At 37.2% G+C, this 16,895-nt stretch overlaps 1 protein-coding gene across 1 annotated transcript in view; it reads right to left on the reverse strand.

The window, feature by feature from the left end:
• ZC3H6 (zinc finger CCCH-type containing 6) overlaps positions 1-16,895 on the reverse strand; it is a 57,163-nt gene that overhangs the window by 35,705 nt on the left and 4,563 nt on the right. Inside the window, exons 3-4 of the mRNA XM_015563790.1 lie at positions 6,895-6,900; positions 1,639-1,813 (exon numbers count right to left, since the gene is read on the reverse strand). Coding sequence (XP_015419276.1) covers positions 1,639-1,813; positions 6,895-6,900 — 181 coding nt within the window. The remainder of the gene's footprint in view (positions 1-1,638; positions 1,814-6,894; positions 6,901-16,895) is intronic.

Raw genomic sequence — 16,895 nt, forward strand, 5'->3', positions numbered from 1 at the left:
ACCAGACAGTCCTGCTTCTCCCGTTTGAGTCTGTGCCCCTAAAGCCTCTCCCGGATCTGGAGCTCAGAGTCTGCGACTCCCTCCCGATTGAAAACGCCAACCGCGCACTCCGCACCTCAGAATTTGCCTTCAGCACTGCGCCTCCTCTGAGTGTCCGAATGCGTTACTCTTTCCTCCTAGTTGTAGGACTTCCACTCAGCCACCGTTCCTGTGGTTCTGGATGATGTCCCTTCCGTCTTTTAGTTTCACTTTTGAAATGGTTGTTCGAGGCGGCAAACTCCGGCGTTAACCTATGCCGCCATCTTGGTTCCTCCCCCCCAAACATGCAATTCTTTTCACAATTTTTGCTTTTGTATTCTCTGGATTTATTTGGCCAACTATCTAATTCCCACCTATACTTCAAGATTTACCACAAATGACCTCCATGTCCAATACGATGAGAATGATTTACTAAAGGATATAACAATCAATTAAAATAGTATTTTGGAAGATTTTAGAGTAACATAAAAATGTTTATCTGTAATATTAGTAAATATACCAAATATAAAATCAATTAAACAGTATGTCTCCAATATTAAGGGGAAAAATCACGGAAGAAAAAAGATTTGAAGGAAATATATAAAAATGTTAACAGTGGCTACTCTCGTTAGTTTAATTTTAGGTGGTTTCTTTTTCCTTTTATATTTCTGAGTGTCTTCTTGGAGTAAAGAACTTTTACCTTGAGAATAAGACTTAAATTAAAAAAAAAATGTTCTTACTGACTTAAGAGAGAGGAAGGGAGAGGGGGAGAGAGATAGAAACATTGATGATAAACTCTATCGGCCCTGACTGCGAATAGAATTGGTGCCCTCACCCAGCTTCACTCCGGACTCTGCCATTTGAGAAAAACACCATTTGCCAGTCTGTTTTCTGGAAGTTCCTTTTACCTTCCCTCTGCTTCATTACACAGTTGCTATTTGTGGTTTAGTCTTATCCATTTGTATTTTTGACATTTGTGGGGATAGCCTGTTACTTCATTTTTTGTAGATATTGTAACTTTTTGGTTTTGACAATATCCTAATTGCTTTGTTTTTATGGGGAAAATTCAGAGTTTCAAAAACTACCTGGGTTCTCTGCCAGCATAGTTTTCCTTTCTACTCCACCCCAACTCACATTATCTATTCAGCACTCTACTGTTTTCTTGATAGCATTTGTTTATCATGGGTTCACTGCCTCTCCTTCCCTTTTCAAGGTAATCTCTATAAGAACAGAGGCCTCTTCACTTGTTACTATAACCCCAGCACACAACACGGAGACTTCCACAGCAAGCACGTTATGCCTGTAAATAAATCAATAAATGGATGGACAATGCCAATGCTGCTAATCTGTATCTGCAGAGAATGAAACTTTCATTCCTTAAGCTTCAGCATTCTACAAACTTCCATCAACTAAAAAGATTTATTTTAATTTGCATTAAAAGCTACCTTATTTTTTAAACCTTTAATTCATATAATATTCATGTTAAAATATATTAATCACATAAATAAAAGATATAATCCATGTTTTATAAGAAAATAAGCAATGATTTATACTTTCTAATTTTCAGTATTTTATATTTCATAAAAATTTACTGAAAATAAAAAGTAGATTCTAACTAACCTTATGTTTCTCACGTTTTCTCCTTTTGGATTTTTTCTTTTCTCTTTCTTTCTTGTGTTTTTTTCTTGATTTTCTGTAGGCTTTCTCATTTTTCTGCTTCTCATCCTCTTCCTGTTCTTGTGTTTCTTCAAATCCTGCATCATCAATTTCACCGTCTTCTAATTCACCATCTTCTCTGTAGAAGACAATGAAAATTTTCAAATGTCCATTCTAAACAAATCTTACAGGAACGTTTCCCAAAGAAAACAAGCAGGTGAACAAAATTTAAGTTATATTAACTTAGATCAGGGTTGGCAAACTTTTTCTGTAAATGACCAGATAGTAAATATTTTAAAATTGCAGGCAACATATGGCTTCTGTTGCAAATTTTTCCTTGTATTTTAATAATCCTTCAAAAATGTAAGAACCAGTCTCAGCAGCCAGTTTGCCAACCTCTGATTTAGATTAAGATTATTCTCACAAAATAAATGCAGTACCATCCCAAAGTATTACAACAGTTACCAAATCCACAAAATTACCTAAAATAACTCCAGGAAGGGGTTTTTAACTTAGGGACTTAAGACAGCTAAAAATAGTTTTAAAATAAAAGTGAGAATTAATCTATATTAATTCTTGCCATCAGAATCAACAAGCAAATTGCAACAGGTAGATAAGTAACAAACCCTTTGCATAAAAGAATAGTAAATTCCTCAACTTGAATTTATAGAAAATATTCAGAGTAATACTATAAATCTAATCCTACTTTCCAAATACTAGTTATCTTTGCTATTATGGAGGCTGAATCCTAGAAACAAACTTTTATATCCATTATGACATTCTCCTAGTTATAGAAGCCAAAATGTTCATTAATAGTATTTTAAGTGCAAATTAACTGACATGGGAAGATAAATACATAATTTTAACATTTAATCATGCTTCCATAGTTTGAAAAAAAATGCAAACTACTAGCAATAGATGCTAGTGCATAGAGACAGATGTCTTTGTGTTACTGAAAGCACATGAGAAGCACCCAAACCATGGTGTATGCATTTAAAAGATACTTTAAAATTCCTAGAAATGTGTGATTTCTAAAATACAAAACTGATCATGTCACAGTATTGCTAAAAATCCTCAGTGATGACGTGATGGCTCATAATGCTTCAAAAACAATCCACTGGGGATAGAAAAGGTATTCTCAACAAGATTGGCCATTGGCTGGAGTTGCTGGACAGTGGTATTTGTATTTGAGGGTTCATTCTACTATTATCAGGTTAGGATTGACGTTTTCCATGATAAAAAAAAAAGTGTTATCAATGATCTGAGGATGTCAAAACTTGATATTGCCCAATATCACTGAGTCTCTGCTTACTTGGCTACTTTCAATTTCTTCCAAGCCTGAAACATTGCTTTAGAGCAGCGGTTCTCAACCTGTGGGTCGTGACCCCTTTGGGGGTCGAACGACCCTTTCACAGGGGTCACCTAAGATCATCGGGAAACACATACACAATTACATAGTGTTTTTGTGATTAATCACTATGCTTTAATTATGTTCTATTTGTAACAACGAAATTGGGGATCACCACAACATGAGGAACTGTATTAAAGGGTCTCGGCGTTAGGAAAGTTGGGAACCACTGCTTTAGAGACTCCCATTGCCCTGCTCCTCTCAACACCCACCCCCTCACTCCTTCACCTGGCCAATTTCAATTCAATCTTTAGGACCCAGTTTAGGTATCACTTCCTCCAAGATGTCTCCACTGACTACACAGGTTTAAGTGAGATGCTCCATCCTAAGTATTCCCCCAATAACTCTCATTTCTGAATCACTGCACTCTACAGATTATGTTTGAATGAGTTGTTCACTGGTTGGTGGAAACAGGGCATATGAATGTCTTCCAAAGCTGTAGCTCTAATTCCTAGCATGGTGCATGCTATTTACAGAATAACCAAATATATAACATCCCTAACCCCTGCCATTGTAGAATAGGCCCATGATATTACTCAAAATGACTGTGAAATGAATGTTATTAGCCCCCAGTTTCTATTATAGAAGCAAAGAGGGATATATCCAGTCAGGTGAACTTCAAAATTTCTTGTGAAGAAGCCCTGACATTTTGGCTGTTTTAATTTAAAAATTCAGAACGTTTATAATACACTAAAACCATATGGCCCCAGAAAAATGAGTGCATATATTCACAAAAAGACAAGTATTAGAATGTTTTTAGCAGCTTTGGGCATAATAATGAAAAAAAATTATAAACATCCTAAATATCCATGAACATGTGAATACATACATAAATTGTGCCATACTTATATGATACTATTAAAAAAAATTAACTACGTCTATACACAATATGAATGAATCTTGTGATTATGAGAAGCCAGACAAAAGAGACTCATTTGATACTATTAACATGCATCATGAATCCATGCTTATAGGTCAGAATAGTGATAACCTCGAGGAAGGTTGTAACTGACAAATACCAGGTACTAAGGAGCCTTCTGGGTGTTGAGATATTATTTATACTATCTGTGTGATGATACTATATACACATATACATGTGTAAAACTTCAAGTTGTACATTTAAGAACCGTGTGCTTATCCTAGGTAGTTCAGTTAGTTAGAGCAGTGTAATGATATGCCAAAGTTGTGGGTTTGATCCCCAGTCAGAGCACATATAAGAAGCAACCAATGGATGCACAGATGGGTGGAACAACAAACCCATGTTTCTCTCTCTCTCTCTTTCTCTCAAATCAATAAATAAAAATTAAAAGAATCCTGAGCTTTGCTGTCTGTATTTACACCATAACATTTAAAATACAAACAACAAAAAGTCTTATAGGTGGTCATTGTCTCCTCCTACTTGATTCATATTCATAAACCCATTGATTCATATTCAGCATTTTGACTAGGGCTATTTAAATACATAAAGTATTCAAGCTGAAAATGCTGCACAGAGTTTACTAGTAAGTCCTCCTGCTTTACATAAATTGTTTTACTGTGAAATATGGGACATGTATACTTATTAGACATAAAACACGGAAATTTTCATTGTTGTTAATTCTCACCTGAGGATATTTTTTTCCATTGATTTTTAGAGACAGTGGAAGGGAGGGGGAGAGACATACAGAGAGAAATGTCAATTGGTTGCCTCCCACACCCACCCCAACTGTCGCCTCGGATTGAGCCTGTAACTGAGGTATGTGCTCTTGACTAGAATCAAACCCATGCCCCTTAAGTCAGTGGGCCAACACTCTAACCACTGAGCAATCTGCCAGGGTAAAATACGGAAATTTTTTTTCTTTCTACTCCCTTAGCCTATTTGTCATTCCAGCATTCAAACAATAACAAATTTAAACTTGTGATTTCATGCTTAGTAACAAAAAATAGGATAGAACACGGAAATAAAGAACAATGATCCACACTTCTATGGAATGCTTCCAAGTGTTTTTTTGTTGTTGTTTTTTTTAAAAAAAAAACAGCTTTGGGCACATCTGGAAAACATGTGTGGCATAATGGAAAGAGGAGACTTAATGGGAGGGAAGCTGGATTCTACAGAGTAAAATAAAGCTTCCTTAATTGACACCTACTGATGTACCAGACATTAATCCAGCTCTGCAAAAAATTAATAGAAGACATAACAAAATAACCAAGGGTGCTAGCATTCTCTAAAGTTTGAGTTATCTCAACACTATCACGAAAGCTGTTTTGTTTACTAAACCCAAGATAATTTTTAAACTTTAATAAATCAGAAAGAGGAGTTCCTAGGTCAATTATATATGGATGACTTTTATGAATGTAAAATAGTGATTATGTCCTTTTAACAGTCATATTCCATTTATAGACATGCAAATAACTGTCCAGTTATTAAACAAAATTACTTTTTTAAAAAATGTTTTTAGTCTGGCTAGCATAGCTCAGTGGTTGAGCATCGACCTATGAACCAGGAGGTCACAGTTAAATTCACAGTCAGGACACATGCCTGGGTGCAGGCTCGATCCCCAGTGGGGGGCATGAAAGAGGCAGCCGATCAATGATTCTCTCTAATCATTCATGCTTCTCTCTCTCTCTCCCCCTTCCTCTCTGAAATCAATAAAAATATATTTTAAAAATATAAAAAAACGTTTATTGATTTTTTAGAGAGAGAGAGGGAGAGGGATAGAGAGATAGAAACATCAATGAGAGAGAAACATCATCCATCAGCTGCCTCTGCACACTCCCCTCTGGGGATCGAGCCCACAACTGGGCATGTGTCCTGACCAAGAATCGAACCATGACCTCCTGGCTCATAGGTCGATGCTCAACCACTGAGAGATGCCAGCTGGGCACAAAACTATTTTTAAAAGAATTTATCTTTTAGACAAATCCATAGACAGAAAGTAGATTAGGGGCTGCCAGGTAGATTAGAGGGAAGAATTCAGAGTGATTGCGTTCATTTTTTGAGTGATAAAAATGTTCTAAATTTAAGACAGTGGTAATGGTTATACAACTCTGTGAATATCCTGAAAACCAGTGAACTGCATACTTTAAATGGGTGAATTTTGTCTCAATAAAGCTGTCATTTAAAAAAACTGTAATAAATTAAAAAAGGTTTTATCTCTTGATTTAAATATGTAGATTGGAGACAACTGGAAAAAATCATAACACACTGTGGTATACTAGTAAATTAAAGACTGGAATTGGTCAATGTCCTTACTGCCCAATATGTTCCTATTTTGAGGTCATTATTCACTAAATCCTCATAAACCGATGTGTCTCAATAGAGGAATCTACCTTTTTCCATTCTGGTTTTGTTGGCTTGTAAAATAAATGAATTAGAACCATTCAGTGTTACCTCCACAGGCAGTTTCTGCTTCTTCATACTGCCTAAAGGCTCCTGTTACAAACTACCGGTCAGAAGCTGCGTATTTGGAAGAAATACAAAATCCTCACTGAAAGGCGATACCAGTACTCCTGACGGATACTACACAGACACTACTCATGAATATGAGCTTCTTGGGATAAGCTGTATGATCCTAAGGAGGACATCTTCCAGGATGTCCCGAGCGACTGAGAGGATACCCAGGACTTCTTCACAGTCCGGGAGCAGACATTAGAATAGACTGCTTATCCTAAGACCAATAGAACACAAATTTCCTAAGTGCTTGAAACTATGCCCTGATCCAACATCCTCTCTCCCTTCCCACATATGATAGGTAGGTAAACTGCTCTTGACTGGCACCCCGCAATCTTCATGTCTCCACATTGCTATACAGACAGGCCCAACCACAGGTGACCTGAGCCTTGGCGGAGCACCTGTGATCTTCCAGGTATGGAAGATAGGAGGTCCTGGAGGTGCCTCTACAAGACTCGTACCCTCCTCCCTGCTTCATGGAGGCTGCTGTGAGGCAGGTTCTCACCCACCTTGCCAGCTCCTTACGCCACCCCTCAGGCTAAAAAACTGCTGAGCTACAGTATGGAAACTGTTCCTCGTATTACCTATGACCATCTGGCCTCTTAGGGGTCAGTGTTCTCCTACTAGTTGAGGGACATGCGGAGCTAAAAATGCTGATTGAGAATGCCTATGTGGGTAATGAACTGGCTGAACCTGTCAGCAGGCTTAACAGAAAACTCGCTTGAGTTTCCTAGGCTTTGCCTGCACCTTCCCCGATCTTCTCCCTCAACCTGTATAGCTTACATGGGACCCTCTTGATTAAGCTCTGACCCAACTTTCTACCAAACAAGGTACTTCCCCTTAAGGCAAGTAATGGCTGGTCATACTGGCGCCATGAAAGAGCTACCTGGTATGTCTTTGTGATTTTATGTTTGTTCTCAACTGGCCCTTGAACATTTATGTCCTAGATGGCTTATTGTATTTGTTTCAGAAAACGTTTCCCTTTACAAACCACCAGTGGTAGAATCTGGATATCTATAGCCTCCAAAGCATTTTTGCCTTTATCATTTATCCAACACATTTTGACACCTGGAATGTATCTGGTTGGCTGAAACTCCACTTATCCATTTTTTACAATCTACAGCATTGGCAATTTTTACTTGGCTTGTTTTACTCCTTGAGCCAATCTTAGAATTTATCAAAGCCTCAACCCAAATACAAATTCTTTCAGGAATGGGACTTGGTACAAGTAATTCCTTTTTGTTTTTACAACTGAATGTGGCTCTTCTAGTCTTCATTTCCTGAATCGACATGCTTACTCATACTTGCGTCATCAAAATCTAACTTGCATATACAAATAACACTTCTATGTAACATGTAATTAGACATTTATAGATATTTCTTTCCCATGTCCTTCAGGAAGCCATGCTTCTCTGGGAGTATCTAAAAAGATAGTGATTTCTCTGGAGAAAAAACTGTTATTCCCCCCTTTAAAAAAAAACACATATTTTATTGATTTTTTAGAGAGAGGAGGGGGAGAGGGATAGAGTTAGAAACATCGACCAGCCGCCTCCGGCACGCCCCCTACTGGGAATGTGCCCGCAGGCAAGATACATGCTCTTGACCAGAATTGAACCCGGGATCCCTCAGTCCACAGGCCACCGCTCTATCCACTGAGACACACTGGTCAGGGCTTGTTATTCCCTTTATGCTAGAATCATGAGGGCTCTATTTTCAACTATGGGAGTCATATAACTTGGAAATTTATAAAAATGTGTTATTAACTTTGAAGATCTGGGCTGGGGGGTGGGGACAGGCTGGGACAAGTCAATAGGGGGAAAAGGGACAGATGTAATACTTTCAACAATAAAAAATAAAAAAATAAAAAATAAAAGCATGGAACATATAATTCTGTACAATTAGAGATAATAAATGGCTAATGACAATAAATGACTATGTTACTGGTTTACGTAGTCCAAAAAAATGTTACTAACACTGACTGTAAAGGTAAATAATACTGGAAAGCCTAGCAGTACAACTAAAGTCATTGCTCCACGTAGATGTGGGTAACAGCATAGCCCTAGATCCTGCTGCCCATAGAGTAATGAATGCCACAGGGAAAGCTGACCAATCTATACTCAAACTAAATGAAAAGAGAACAGGGCCATCAAAAACGGACTCTGAAGGAGTCTTAAGATCTGGTCAAAGTGAGGGATTCTTCAGTTATCACTCTAAAATGCCTTCCAGCTTCTCCTTATAATAGTTGTGGCTGCTCTTACTTCTCCAATGCCTGGTCTCCAGAGTCAGATATGCTACTGCACAACTGTCATTTCATCAAATGGCACAAAATTTTATCTTGCAACACAAGGAAAACAAAGGGATTCTGATATTTAGTCAAGCTAAATGCCAAGCAAGGTCTCTGATCAGAACTTCCACAGAGCTCATAACCCACACAGCAGTGAACCTCCAACTGCTGCTCTGTGTGGATAGGACTAAGGGGTGGGGGAGAGGGCAGTTAAAATAAAACTCTGTCTAGTTCCCTAGCATGTGCACACAAAAGTGTTAACTATAGATCCCTGAGCCTAACAGACAACTCTCATATACCTCAGCTATCTATAAAGCAATGCCTGTGCTTTTGTGACATTAGCAGAAAAAAAGGGAAGAATTCTAGTTCCTAAATGAACCAGTAATAACTTAACATCTAGAATTCCTCCCAATATGTAATACACTGCATTCTGTTATTCTCTCCCCTTTCAGCACATAGAAACACACTGAACTCATTTCTCACCCAGCAAACAGAAAAAAAAGAAGAAAAAAGCAAGCTCTGGTGGTTTCATTCCTTCTTGAAAGCTAATTATAGAGCCTTTTATTGAACAAACTATGAAATATGTAAATATCACAATTAAAATTCTAAAGATTAAGATTAGTTTTCAGAGGGGCATGCCAGAAACCTTGGACTAATTCTTAGATGTGAGCTGCAAACTTGGCTCTGCATTTCAAGAAGGATTAGGTGTAAGACAAAAGTGCTTCCAGGACAAAAAAACAAAACAGACCGCTTATTCAAGAGAATCACATATTTCTGTGGGAGTGAGATCAGAGATATATTTGTCCTGAGTCCTCGTGAAGACACTATTATCTGGCACAATGGATACTATCGATAGTGTCCATATAATCAATTCAACAGCTTATGACTTACAGCATACTCCAATGAGAAGAACATGCTGCCACAGTTCAATCGAGAAAAAGCAATTAATTAAAGAAACAAATATTGTTCAAGTACACCAGTGATGGTGAACCTATGACACACGTGTCAGTGGTGACACGCAAACTCATTTTTTTGGTTGATTTTTCTTTGTTAAATGGCATTTAAATATATAAAATAAATATCAAAAATGTCTTTGTTTTACTATGGTTGCAAATATCAAAAAATTTCTATAAGTGACATGGCACCAGAGTTAAGTTAGGGTTTTTCAAAATGCTGACACGCCGAGCTCAAAAGGTTCGCCATCACTGAAGTACACAGATGAAATCCACATCTAGAGAAGTGATTCTCAAAAATTATGTATATAAGAATTTTCTGTCAGGAAAAAAAAAGCCATGAATTCATTTAGAAAATATTTATTCATCACCTTCTCAGTGGGGATACAATGGCAAACAAGAAAGAGACATGGTTTTCTCTCATAAAGTTTTCAATCTAGTGGTGGAGGTGACAGACAGATATCAAAGAATCACAAAAATAAAGTAACAACCATACAAGTATATGAAAAAGGTAGTGATATGAGCACACACAGTTGGGGAAAGTCTGGAAGGCTCTCCCAGAGGAAGTCATGAATGAACTGAGATGAAGAGTTAGCCTGAGAGGTAAGGGTGGGCCTCAGGCAAACAGGAAATAGGATGAGCAAAATGTCTATGTAGAACTGCGACAGGAACTGAGACAAGGCCAGTATCACTGGCTCATAAAGAAAAGGGGGGAGGCTGGTCCAAAAGTATGCTGGAGTGTCAGGTGGCACTGGATCACACAGAGCTTTGAGCATCCTGAGGAGGAGGAAGCACTGAAGCGTTTTCAGGAAAGAAGGTGATGTAATTAGGCTTCCATTGTGACTGAAAGTGAAAAACAGACCTAGAGAAAACAAACAGGTGGAGGGAAGCAGTTTGGACACACTACAGCAATCCTGTGAGAGCCCACGATGGAATGTACATGGAGATTCTGATGCCAGCCACACCCACTGTCACTAATGAGAACGCTTTTTCCCCAAGTGTGGTGGCAGAAAAAAATTAGCTGAAAACAACTAATCCTGAGAAATCAATAGGCTATTATCATTCAGACAATCCTCCATGAATATTTCAAACATTCCCATAATTTATACGTTTAAAATGTTACTTCATTATTTCTACTGAGGCCATTCCTTTTAATAGGGTCAAGATTTTCCTTAAAAATAGGCTATGAATGAACAGTGAGTTTATTTTCTATATCTTAGCAGTGCATAATCCCAATCATTTCAGCTTCAGAAATGTCAAAGTATGTGTGTGTGTGTGTATATATATATAACCTGCTAGAGGTAATGAATATATCAATAATGTACTAATGAGACATCTAAATTCAAGCAATGTAACCCCTAATGAACTAACTTCCAAGTATAAATTTGGTACAGAGTACACCATGAAGTCATAAAAAACCTCTGAACAAAGAAAAGGAGTCCTCAGAGGGAGATTTATGCTTTTATTTAAACACATTTTCAGAAAATAAAAATGATTAAGAACAAATGAGCTATACATACATTCAAATGAAGACCTTGAAAATGGGCAAAACCAAAAGAACAACAAGAATAAAAATAATAAATATAAGGGCAGAAATCAACAAAATAAAGATAAAAAAATAGTGGATGTAAATAAAGCTTCAGGATATTTTTTAGAGGCAGAACCATCCACCACTCACTATCAGTTGGTCTCAATAGTCCTGCGGTCACTCTAATATAGAAATGAACAAAAGAAATGTAAACGATGCCATTTTAGCTATCTTTAAAAGAGGACAAGTTAACTTTGCTGTTTTCCCCACAAAGGCCAAATACTGCCTGGAACAGAACCTTTAAAAAACTTGGGTTGTTGGAGGATTATTGATCCATGACTTTAACAAATAATTTAAAAACAATGCTCAAAAATTTTTAGTCTATTCACTATCTTTGATTCCAGCTAATGTATTCATAATAAAATAATTCTAAAGTTACATCTTGATTCAAAATTTGCAGTAAAAAACCAAACTAGTGTGATAATTAACAATTATTGAGCACTTACTATGCTGCCAGGTATGTTGGATCAGTTTATTTCATCGTCATGTGAAATCTATGGAAATACTATTATCTCAATTAATGAGGCGCAGAAAGGAGACAAAGAGCTGAACTAATTGCTTGCAGATGGCAAAGCTAGAAACCAAACCCAGGCACTCGATTTCCAGGCCCATCATCTTAACCATGTTGCTATAACAGCTACACACGTGTTTGTTCTTAGGAAGAACTTGCAAATAGCCCAAACACTTCTCAGCTGATATAAAGATTTAAGAACCTCACCAACTGGTAGGCAGAATATGGGGCTGTTTACTGTAAAATTTTTTCCACATTTTTATGTTAAAATTTTTCATAATAAAATATCGGGAAAAGGAAATTTCATTGATGCAACATTTAGGTGGTATTTTAAGAGATGATACAAAGAACTGTTAAAACCTGAAAGCTGCAAAAAAAAATTCTGAAAGCTGCATTTCTAACATGCAAAAGTAAATGTGAATTACTTCAATTCCACAGGAGTTATTTTAATGACTGTCAGGAAATAGTAGCTACCAGACTAGGTCTGTTAGACTGTCAAAATTTTTATTATACAGATTTTTAAAAAAGAGGTAAAAATACTTAAATGATGCAGAAATGGAAAATGGGTCTCCCTACTTCATTTCAGATCTCAGACAAGCTGATAGAGAGTGGTGCAGGGTAGGTAACAGCCTATTAGGTGAAAGCCTCCACATCCAAATCAGAAGAGGGAAAGAAAAGAGGGGAATGCTGGAAGAAATAAAAATGCTGTTTTACTAAGATTTGCTATTTAATTAAAACAAAACCAGGCTAAGCACCAATATCCAGATAAGAGTGGAATACTAATGAGACTGCCAGAATAGCAATTTTCACCTGCAGTTAAAGACTCAAACCAAAAAAATTACACACACACACAATCATCACCACCACCACCACCAAAAACCACCCCAAACAAACCCTTTAATGAGGGCTCAGGGTTCTAGCAAAGTGAAGTCACCTGTAACTGGAAATTAAAGTAGGAATGTTAAACAAGAACAATAACCAACAATAGATTTCTTAAAAGGACTAATTAATGTTTTAAATTCATGGCATGTTAAAACTGAATACTTAAGACATTCATAGTAGGGTAGAACAGAAGCTCTAGAGCTGGAAAGATCTGGGTTCAAGTCTTGTTTCCCAAGTTTTATACTACCTTGAACTTGAACAAATTATCTCACAAGTTCTTATATGAACTTGAACAAATTATCTCACACTCAAATACTCAGGTTCCTCATCTATAAAATGGGATTAACCAATTTACCATTGCAGAGTTAAGGATAAAGATAGTTAGGATAAACCACGTATCACTATATCTAGCAGACAGTCCTCAACTAAAATTTCCTTTCCTCTTGTGATTTACTTGAAATAGAAGCATTTGAATAAAATGCGCATGCTAGACTATAGTTACTTTCACTGAAATTGGAGAAGGTTATAAATCCAAGAGGCAGGGATTCTAAGGAGAAATTGCCCAGAGAATAAATTACCAAAACAAGAAAAAGCAGAAAGGAAGCTGGAGTGCACCAAGTTTGAAGTCTGTTCATGAGGGCATTTCTGCTTTTCCTACAGCGTGTGTCAAAGCTCCCATATTTCCAGTCTCCTTAATGTAACAAAATACAAGACGGAATGTAGCACCTAGTGTTCAGAGTGGCTATGGTGACAACAGATATTCATGATGACCCAAAGTAACTTACAAAATGATAAATCAGTAACTATTTAGTAAGATAGGAAAGCACACCAAGTATTTTATTTACAAAGAGTTCCTTTGAAAATATTTACAATAAAATTGGCTGCTGATAAAATGTTAATTCCCAACCCCCATTCGATGCCAGAAGAAAAATTAAGAATTTTAAAATATAGCCTTAAACTTGTATATTTGACATTATGAAGGAAAAGAATTCCATTCCTCAAACAGCCTTTATGCCATAAGCAGAGACAATTACATGACTCAAAACTGTGAACTCACTTGCCAGTTTTTTTTTAATAGATTTTTATTGCTCTCAGAGAGGGTGAGGGAGAGAGAAATAGAAACAACATCAATGATAAGAATCTATTCAGGACCTATTGTGTGCACTTACAGCAATCACAGAAGCAACCTAACAATAGGCAGTGTTGAAAATTATTATTACTCTACTGTCATGCCCTATTTTTAAAATTAGACCACAACTTTTATAATAAAAAATTATAATTTAAAGAATATTTAAGGTTTATTAACATATTCCAGAAATTTAATATATGATGCTAGCTTCAGCCCCAGCTTTGGTCAAATACTGGCTTTCACACTTGGATATTAGGCATTTAAAAAATGTATATTTGGTGCAATATATTTATACAGTTAAAAGAGGTAGGTATTTCTTATTCATTTTCATTTTTATTTGCTTACCCAAACTATAATTTTTAAGCAGACTCCTATGTTCTCCAAGGGTAGAAATCAACCCACGACCTTCTTTATGGGCCAGTATAGAAGTTATAAAGAACTCAACCCCACACATGTACCAGTGATCTAACAATAATTTATTGTCAGTTCTTCTGATCTCTATGCATTTTCAATGAATTCCCTTAACAGACTGAAACTTGTGTTTTTTATAGCTAAAAATTTGCAGACTTAAGTTATATTCCATATTCTCTTGAATTATATGAAAAATCCATATTCTTTATAAATTCAATTTTTAATGCTTTAGATTCAGAAAAATGCTGTCATATAAGATGAATTTTAATGACTAGGATGAAATTATCTGTGATCAAATAATACCTCAAAAAATACAAAAACCCAAAGCACTTAAGTGTCCAAAACCCAACCCAGCATCTGACAGCAGATTTACTATCATTAGGAGGCAATGGAAGCAACAGAGAGGACTGAAACTGAATGCCACAGACACAGACTGTGTTTCTCACTCAGCTGTTTAGTCACCTTGGACAAGTTATTTACTCTCTGAATCTGTTTCCTAAACTATAAAATGAACACATTAATATCTATTTTGTCATATGGACCAAATGAATTAAAGTATGTGAGTTATAAACAACAATATATGTAAAACACTGAGTATCATGAGTTCTAAACCTAGGTTTTAAATTTTTCTATCACTTTTATAATAGACTAGAGGCCTGGTGCATGAAATTTCATGCACTGAGGGGGGGGAGGGGTCCCTCAGCCTGGCCTGCACCCTCTCGCAGTCTGGGACCCCTTGCTCCTTACTGTCTGCCTGCAGGGGAGACAAGAGAGGCTCCCACCACTGCCACTGTGCTTGCCAGCTGTGAGCCTGGCTTCTGGCTGAGTGGCGCTCTCTCTGTGGGAGCGCACTGACTACCAGGGGGCAGCTCCTGTGTTGAGTGTCTGCCCCCTGGTTGTCATTGTGCATCATAGCGACAGGTCGTTCTACTGTTCAGTCGATTTCCTATTGGGGTTTTATTATATAGGATTGTTGGTTTTCATAATGGTTTTATGTATAATTTAAATGATAATTAACTTAGGACTCCTTTTAAAAGCTCCATGGAATTTGTTTTGGTCATTTATTTGCCACTCAAGAATGTGGCTATGACTTGTGAAAGTTTAAGTATTAAAACAGTTCATTTAAAGTGTTAAGCCATGAATTTACATTATAAACAAAGAAAAGTAACATATGTAATTTTATAACAGAGAAAGGTTGCTCTGTGCAAGAGTAATAATAATCTATTGAAATTGCTTTTGCTGATGTCATCCAATATGACTACTGTCTGGACATCAGCAGTCAAGTATATCTTCCAGGACACAAACACTGCAAAAAAGATTGGAAATAAGAATGCCCTCAGGCTCTGGCCAGTGTGCAGCTCAAGATTGCTGATTCAATTCCCAGTCAGAGCACATGCCTGGGTTGTAGGCTCCATCCCCAGTAGGGGGTGTGCAGGAGGCAGCCGATCAATGCTCTCACATCAATGTTTCTCTCTCCCCCTTCCTTCCTCTTTCTCTAAAAATCAATAAAAGTATTTTTTAAAATGCCCTCAGAAATTTCAACCATAAACCAAAACAAGATGAACCAGAAGAGAGATTAGGAAGTCAGACACACAGACCAAGTAAAAAGATGACTACCTAAAATTTAAGGTATTAACATGCAAATGAAAAGAAATTTACCTGTCAGAAACGAGGACTGGTTAGTAATGAAAGTGATGAAAAGGAAACATGGGAAGACAAATGTGGCCAGTGCCCAGGGAAGCACTGCCTAGGAGTGAAGATATCCTATAAGGCACATGGGAGCAAGAATCTACTTGGCAGACATGAGATGGAAATACCACTTTATCTGAGCCTAATGCCATTTAAAATCAGTCATTTATAACCAACTGCCTTGTTCTAATCCCATGCTCTTGTTTATTAGGCACCTTTTAATAATTTAGTTTTTCAAGTATCATTCTACATGAAGAGAATATACTCCCTTATACAAGCTTGAGCTCTGGAGTTAGATTATTTGAGTTCCCACTGATTTACTCTGTGACCCTGGAAAATTTAGCAACCTCTTAGTCTGTTTCTTCATTTGCAAAGATGGAGACTACTTCCTTGGGTTGTTGTGAAGATTAAATAATTCATGTATAGCACCTAGAACCTGTCATACACTTTAGCACCAAGTAAATGTTAGTCATTGTTATTATTTTTGAGGATGAATTAACATCCCCAAGTCTGATAAGCTATGAGACTGATCAATTTCTGAATCTGAAAAACTAACGCAGGACCACTATGTTGTACAAATCCAGGGGACACCTATGAACAAAAGAATACGCTGGAAGCCTTAGAGTGGAGGCTTGACCTGGTGAATTCAAAGTCACCATCTCTGTGAGGGTTTTCAGGTAGCTAGACTGTCAGTCTGTCCAGGTGAAAACTTCACTGTGCAACAAGTGGTCAGTAAGGTCACCTAATGAGTGAAGCCGACCTTGCTCAGGTGCTGAGTTTGCAGAGAAAGTGTGAGCGATAGTACAGTGGAGGTTGGAGAACACAAGTCAAGCCTGATGGCGTTCAAACACAAATATTTGGAAGCATTCATGTCAGGAAAACCACATTGTGGGCAGATTTTAGGCCTGAAACCCACCTGCTTGCAAATCCTGCAAC

This window comes from Myotis davidii, unplaced genomic scaffold, assembly GCF_000327345.1.
Source record: "Myotis davidii unplaced genomic scaffold, ASM32734v1 scaffold939, whole genome shotgun sequence".
NCBI classification, from domain to species: Eukaryota; Metazoa; Chordata; class Mammalia; order Chiroptera; family Vespertilionidae; genus Myotis; species Myotis davidii.